This window comes from Tenebrio molitor, chromosome 4 (assembly GCF_963966145.1).
Source record: "Tenebrio molitor chromosome 4, icTenMoli1.1, whole genome shotgun sequence".
NCBI classification, from domain to species: domain Eukaryota; kingdom Metazoa; phylum Arthropoda; class Insecta; order Coleoptera; family Tenebrionidae; genus Tenebrio; species Tenebrio molitor.
This window is the reverse complement of record NC_091049.1, coordinates 25,056,381-25,064,324: the sequence shown is the minus strand read 5'-3', so window position 1 is coordinate 25,064,324 and position 7,944 is coordinate 25,056,381. Positions and strand designations below refer to the sequence as shown.

At 35.4% G+C, this 7,944-nt stretch overlaps 1 protein-coding gene across 1 annotated transcript; it reads left to right on the top strand.

Moving 5' to 3' along the window:
- The first annotated feature begins 2,927 nt into the window (after positions 1–2,927).
- On the top strand, positions 2,928–7,903 carry LOC138129649 (probable multidrug resistance-associated protein lethal(2)03659). Its single transcript, XM_069045934.1, has 7 exons — positions 2,928–3,292; positions 3,341–3,574; positions 3,626–4,056; positions 4,105–4,261; positions 4,313–5,976; positions 6,023–6,253; positions 6,307–7,903. Exons 1-7 carry the CDS (start codon positions 3,207–3,209, stop codon positions 7,272–7,274), a joined length of 3,771 nt encoding a protein of 1,256 aa, XP_068902035.1. The 5' UTR covers positions 2,928–3,206; the 3' UTR covers positions 7,275–7,903.
- Positions 7,904–7,944: the final 41 nt, after the last annotated feature.

Below are 7,944 nucleotides of genomic sequence, written 5' to 3'. Positions count from 1 at the left end.
TGTTAAAAACTCATTTTTTTCAAATGACACCCCGTATTTATTATTGCACTGGTCGAAAGCTTTTTTGACAAGCTTTTGAACAATATAGGTTTGTATAATCGAATCTGAAAATCTAGAGTGCTATCCTAAAATTGCTAAATTTGGTACAATTTTTCCGTTAAAAAGAAAATACAAAAATCTAGTAGGCTTAACAAAAGATAATCACACAATATGGTCACTCCATAAAGATGAATCACCCAACAAAACAGTGTTTAACAATTGAGCATTTAATTATTTTAGTGATTTTTAGTGATTTTAAGATAGCACCCTAGATTTTCACATTCGGCTATACAAATGCTATACAGTTGGAAAGCTTGTCAAAAAAGCTTTCGACCAGTGCAATAATAAATGCAGGGTGCCATGTGAAAAAAATGAGTTTTTGACATTTTTTTGAAGGGACCCCTGCAATTCGAAATTCTGGTAAATAAAGCGCCACTGATTAAAAACGATGGCAGATAAGTAAAAACGACCTGCATAAATTTGACTCATAATTTAGCATAGAATTCAAATATAAAATCAAACTGGGTAGTTTCCATTTAAAAAAACATAACTTTAGTGTTTTTATAATATTGGGACACTCTGTATATATACCGCAATATTTTCCGAATATGCAGTAGAAGCGTAGCTATCATCTAGAAAAAAGAAAAAGTTGATATCTTTAATAACAAACAAGTTATGGAGCTTTTTCGCAACTCTGGGACACCCTGTATGTATCACCTAATGCGTAAGAACAAACGTTTATGAACATTCAGCATGTACCTAACCATTAAATATATTTTAGTGCGATAAGTGGGACATTTATGTCCAAGGTAACTAAAGTACTCAATAAACAAAATTTTTACGAATATACATATGCAAATGAAGGCTATAATTATTAACAATTTCGATAAGATTTAAAACAAGTTACCTTAAAAACAGAAACTTGTGCGAATTATCTACCACAAGTGAATCCAATAATGGAAGACAAGAGACAGGGTGTGTCTGATGAAAGACCGAAACATCCAAAAGAAAGTGGAATTTTTTTTCAACACTTATGTTATTATGCTTCAAGTCATTATACCGGAATATTTTTTTACACTAATTCTTACTTATTCCTTATGTTTAGTTTTAAAAAACACAAGTCAATGCATGTATGTAATCAAGTAGGTAATCAAGGTAACAAAAATAACTAATTGACAGTTAAAAAAAAATTGCCAAGTGGTTTGAATAATTCTTGAGATTAATTTAAAAAATATATACAACTGAAGAAAAAATGCACATAATGCACTTGTTCCATCCCAATCAGAGCATCAGAAATGTGCCTGACAAATTTATATAATATTTATAATTTTGAATGACATTTTTAGTCGACATTTCGACCATTTTTGACAGGTTTGTGTATAACTGGTTGCATAGCAACTCACAATGCATTGATATGTTAATTGCCGTGCCGCCGGGTAGTGGAGGGAAACAAACTTATATGCAACACACAGTACATTTGCAAAGTGTACGTGGATTAACATTACCTGTGCAGTTTCGTAAATTTTGACATAAACGTCATTCTCTTGGCTAAATGAAATTGTGACAAAACAAACATTTTTCGGGAAAATATTTATTGTCTGCATTAACGCGCAACGGCAGAAGCATTTTTATAACATTCGCCATAAATCAGAATCATGTCTGTTCTTTCATCACTCGAATCTGTACATACATTAATACATGAAGGAAAAACTTTGTACCCCTTTTTAAGAAAATTGCGCGCAAGGAAGAGTGTGAGATTTGGCATAGTTAAAGTTTACGTGGAGAAAAGGTGCAGAAGGATGTATGTATAATATACAGGATGTCCACAAAAAAAAGACGAGTCCGTAGCTCCCTTATTCATTGGAGGATTTTAATTATCTATAAGTACACCAAATCAAATGGTTGTGAATAGGCAACAAAATTACCTACTAAATTCACGTAAAGCCAGGAAAAGACTTCAAGGTTAAACTGTCAAAAAAATTTTGTCAAATGCGAACACACTTTTTTTAGTAATTCCGATACGGATTTTTATTCTGAAAACCAAAATGTATGACACGTATAACCTCAAATAAGAAAAAATTAAAAAAAAAACACTACATTTTGAAACAAATGACGGGTACTAAGCGAAAAGCTATCAAAATTCGTTTCGTTACAATGTAATAACCAGTAACCAAATTAAGTTAGCTGGAAAAACAAATGACAAATATGTAATAACATAATGATATTGCGCAGAGCGCAGTTTACATCAATTACAAATCATCCACTCCGCATTCGCCCCTAAATCACTCCGCATTTACTTCGCTCATTTTTTATAGAGTATGAACGTAAACAATGAATGTTTTATTTTATTTTTTATTTAATGTATTTGTAATATACAATGGAACAAGAATGCGCATCAAGTTTATTCATCGTAATGCTACTGATTGCGAAGTTTTAACTAATAAAAATTTTGATTTCAAGTATAAATTCAACTAAAAAAATCAATTATTTATTTCTGATGGTTCAAAATTATGAGTTTGTTAATTTAGCCCTGCAACCTCGCTTTTTTGCAAAAAAGATGACATAGGTCAAAAACGATGACAGATAAGTGTTGACAAAAAGACGTTCTAAATTCAAAATTTAACGTAGAATCGAAATGTGAAGTCAAAATGAGGCCTTTCTATTTAAAAAAATAAAGATGGCGTCGATTTCCGGTATTATAGTCCGATTATAGTCAACTACCAATTTTCATATTAATATGATTTGGGGAAATCAGAAAGTTTCTAATGAATGGGCTACGTGAATCAGCCTGTATGTATCACCTAATGCGTAAGAACAAACGTTTATCAACATTGAGCATATTTTGAATATATTTCAGTGCGATAAGTGCGACATTTATGTTCAAAGTAACTAAAATACTATGGGCCGGTTTCACGAACGTGAGTTAAATTTAACTACAGATTAAAATAGACGAAAACATTGTTACAACAATAGATAACTAAGGTAATGAAGCATTTTAACCTACAATTAACGTTAACTGACGTCGGTGAAATCGGCCATCAATAAACAAATTTTTACGAATATATGTAAATGAAGGCTATAGTCATTAACAATTTAGATAAGATTTAAAACAAGTTACCTTAAAAACAGAAACTTGTGCGAATTGTCTACCACTAGTGAATCTAATAATGGAAGACAAGAGACAGGGTGCGTCTGATGAAAGACCGAAACATCCAAAAGAAAGTGGAAATTTTTTTCAACACTTATTCTTTTGGTAAGAACCAAATATTCCTTTGTATTGTTTTCAACTAATCCAGTTAAGTTGGGAACTACCCATACTTGTAAAAGGTTGGAAGAAGGAACTCACCGAGCAAGATCTTTATTCCCCTCCAAAGGAGCACGAATCGGTACAACTTGGAAACAAGCTGGAGCAACTGTGGACAAACGAAGAAAAACTATGCAAGAATCCGTCTTTAGGAAAAGCTCTAATAAGACAATTTGGATTAGAACTTTTGCTTAACGGACTTGTATTTGTACCTGCTGAGCTAGTAAATTTGTAAGTCGAAAAAAAAACAAAAGGACACAGTTGCATAAGTGATTATTTCAGTTTACTGCAACCCCTGTTTTTGAAAAAACTACTGGAATACCACACAGCAGGCCAAACAGAAATCACATCTAATCAAGCATACATTTGTGCAGGAATCATAACACTGTTGTCTACCATTCGAGTTTTGTTTCTCAACTGGATGCTCTTGGAAATGTCTGCTTTGGGCATGAAAACGCGCATCGCTTGTTCCTCGCTAATTTACAGAAGCATTCTAAAATTTGAAAAAATCGCTTTACAAAAGGTCACAGTTGGTAAAGTGATAAACCTCTTGTCCAATGACGTGAATCGGTTAGAAAGAGCTTTTGCATTAGTACATTTCCTTTGGATTGCACCAATCGAAATTGTTTTGGGAGTGTCTTACATGAACATTACACTCGGTCCTGCTGCTGTTGCTGGAGTAGGAGCAATAACTTTCTGCCTGTTATTTCAAAGTGAGTCACTTTCCTCGTGTCTTCAGTTGATGTAAAATTACGTTTCAGTATTTATGTCAAAGAAACTTTCTATAAACAGAAATGAGGTGGCTCTTAGCACAGACAACAGAATTCGTTTGATAAACGATGCCGTCTGTGGAATACAAGCAATCAAAATGTACTCCTGGGAGAGACCCTTTCTGAAACTAGTAAACGCAGCAAGAAAGTGAGTGCTCATTTTGTGTTTCTTCCCAAGTTAGTACCTAGTTTGTTACAGTCTTGAACTGAAGCGAATCATATTATCGAATTGTCTTCGACTGGGCAACAACGCAGTCAGATTGTATTTGACACCACTTTGTATATTTTTTGGGGTCCTTGCCATGGTTTTACGAAAATTACCTCTAACTTCTGAGAATGTTTACTCCATGAAAACCATTTACGATTCTTTAAATCTCTCGGTGACTTTTCTGTTACCATTAGCCCTCATTCAATTGACAGAAGGTATAATTAGCGTCAAAAGAATTGAAAAGTTCCTTCTGGATGATTGTGAAAAGCCAAACAACTGTAAAATTAGTTCTGACTCCAGTGCGGAAGAGACAGTTGGTATATCCATCACCAATGCTAGTTTTAAATGGGATGAGTCCCTCCCAGTTAATGTTTTAAATTGTATCACGTTTAGTGCCAAATCAGGAGAGTTAATCGGTGTGTTCGGAGCTTCCGGCAGTGGCAAGTCGACGCTTCTTCAAGTCATACTGAAAGAAATCGGTGCTAATGGAGGACATGTTAGTGTCAAAGGTTCCACCTCTTATGCCCCTCAAGATCCGTGGATCTTCTCAGCTAGCATTCGACAAAATATCTTGTTTGGACAAGATCTGGACACGGACAAGTATCACAAAGTGATCAAATGCTGCGCGCTTGAAAGCGACTTGTCTCTCTTGCCGAATGGAGATCAGTCTTTGGTTGGAGAAAGAGGAGTCATGTTGAGTGGAGGACAGAAAGCTCGACTCAGTCTGGCAAGAGCGATCTACCGAGACGCAGACATCTACCTCTTGGATGATCCCCTATCAGCTCTTGACGCCAACGTTGCTCGACAAATCTTCGAGGAATGCGTCTTGCACTATTTGAAAGACAAATGTGTGGTTTTGGTCACTCACCAAATCCAATATCTTCGAAATGTGAGCAAGATTTATATTTTGGAGAAAGGAAAAATCGTTGAATGTGACAAATACGAGAGACTTTTGATTTTAAAAGATGAACAGATTAGTGAAGACAAAATTAATACTTTTGGACTTGATCTGACACAACATAATTCGCCTTCTCAAGTTAAAGAACATCGGAGTGAAGGAGTCAGCAACACAGTGCTTTACAAACTTTACTGCAATTCAGCAGGTCATTGGTTGATAACATGCGTAACAATTTTTCTGTTTGTATTGTTGCAATTTTTGATCAATTTTGTCGACTATTTTCTTACATTTTGGATCAATCTGGAACAAGAAGCTGCACCTCTGACTTCAACATTTACAATATTTTTCACCAGAAAAAACTGTTTGTACATTTACACAAGTCTGCTGATCGCTTTGATTGTTGTGACGTACATAGCAAACATATCACTGGTTAAACTTTGTACGAATGCTTCAAGAGTCTTGCACCAATCCCTTTTGACACAAGTAATCTATCAACCAATGATATTTTTTAATCAGCACTCTTCTGGGCGAATTCTTAATCGATTCTCCAACGATATCGGTTTGATAGATGAACTGATGCCCCTGGCAATCGCAAATGTAACCACTGCGTTTTTATCAGTTATGGGAACATTTATTCTTATTTCGGTTCTTAATTACTGGATGATACTTCCTTCGATCGTTCAAATCGTAATCGTTTACTTTCTTTGTGTTGTATTTCAACCCACCAACACTAATTTAAGAAGAACGGAAGCAATAAGTACGTACGGTATTGTTGAAACAACCTTTCAACAGATATTTTTCAGCCAGGAGTTCTGTTTTTGGGCACGTGACCGCAACTATGCAAGGACTAAGCACCATCAAAGCTTTCGGTGCTCAAAAAGTACTATCAGAAGAATTTGACAATCACCAGAACCTTCACAGTTCTGCTTTGTATCTTTCGATAGCGTCATATTGCGCTTTAGGGTTCTGGACAGACTTAATGACTGTTCTATACGTTGGACTGGTCATGTTCAGTTTCTTCTTTTTTGCATCAGGTGTAACCTATTTATCTTGTTTCTAAATTAATTCTCAACTGATACATTTTCAGGTGCTTCCAGTAGTTCTGTTGGTTTAGCAATAACACATTGCACTGGTATCTTGGGAATATTTCAGTATTTGGTGAAACTGTGGGGCGAACTTGAAACTTACATAACTTCAGTCGAACGAGTTGCTGAATATACTCATCTGCCTCTGGAAGAGGATGGAAGAACGACTCCTCCAAAACTGTGGCCAACAGAAGGAAAAATAATGTTTCATTCAGTATCGATGCAGTATTGTCCTACTGGACCGTTGGCACTCAACCAAGTGTCTTTTCAAATTCGATCTGGACAAAAAATTGGAATAGTTGGTAGAACTGGTTCCGGAAAAACATCTCTAATTTCAGCCCTCTTCCGGTTGTTCAACTTTGATGGAATCATCACCATTGACGACGTAGACATTAAAAACATACCGTTAAATGATTTGCGGTCGAATATCTCGATTATTCCGCAAAGTCCGATTCTGTTTTTGGGAACGCTTCGAAAAAATTTGGATCCTTTTGACGAGTTCAGCGACGAACAAATCTGGAAGGTTTTTGACGAGCTCGAGTTGAAAGAAATCTTCGACAATTTACCTAATGGGATTGACAGTCCGGTTTGTGAAGGAGGATCAAATTTCAGTGTGGGACAAAGACAACTGTTGTGCTTGGTGCGGTCCATGCTCAGAAGCAACAAGATTGTTGTTCTGGACGAAGCCACAGCGAATGTTGATTTTGAAACAGATGAGTTGATCCAGTCAATAATCAGAAGAAAATTTCAAGAGTCTACAGTGGTGACGGTGGCTCATCGGCTCAACACTGTTATGGATTCGGACAAAATTTTAGTCATGGACAACGGTTGTGTTGCCGAATTTGATAGTCCGTATCAGCTTTTGCAGAATCCGGACGGCTTGCTGTACTTGTTCGCCAAAGAAAGTGGAGAAGAAGTTCTCCAAAACTTTGTTAAAATTGCTCAAAGGAGAAATCAGACTTACTCATAGTTTAGATCTTGTCCGATAAAGTCTGAATTGGTGTTAATATTTGTGTTGTTTTGTGATTTGTCCAAACTGGACACATTAAATCTAAACTTTAGTGTACACAAATGAAATTGTATATTTTTTAACAAAGTAATAAAGTGATTGTATCTTTGTTTCCATGAGTGCAGGCAGGGCAATCATTATATGAGGGATGAAAAAGCACTCTATTCCTTTGGTAGACACCCTGTATATTCGTAGCCCGTTCGTTAGAAATTTTTCCAAAATCGGATTAATATGAAAATTGGTAGACGACTATAATCGACTGCTATAAGTTCAAATAAAATATTTTCAAAATGGCGCCGCTTCCTGGCCATCTTATCTTATCTATCATCGTTTTTGACCTATATCATCTTTTTCGAAAAAAAGCCGAGTTGCAGGGCTTCATTAAAAAATTGATAACTCATGAAGTATTGAAAATAGGTAAGTGATTTTTTTTTCATTGCATTCTTAAGATTTAGCCGATCATCTGCGCCATTAGTAGCATTTTTTTACTGCATAGTGCAATTTTTCAAAATTGATAATAAGAAATGTAGAAAACTTTATTTTTTAAATGGCAACTACCATTTCTGACACTAGATATAAAATTTAATTTTACGGCCACTTTTATCAACATTGTGTATATCTATTTTCAGAG

What these genes read in the sequence shown, in the direction of transcription:
- LOC138129649 (XM_069045934.1), top strand. Translation starts at nt 3,207, where the DNA reads ATGGAAGACAAGAGACAGGGTGCGTCTGATGAAAGACCGAAACATCCA. An exon ending in TTTCAACACTTATTCTTTTG is followed by an intron (nt 3,293 to 3,340) that starts GTAAGAACCAAA and finishes AATCCAGTTAAG; the next exon opens with TTGGGAACTACCCATACTTG. An exon ending in AAGAAGAACGGAAGCAATAA is followed by an intron (nt 5,977 to 6,022) that starts GTACGTACGGTA and finishes GATATTTTTCAG; the next exon opens with CCAGGAGTTCTGTTTTTGGG.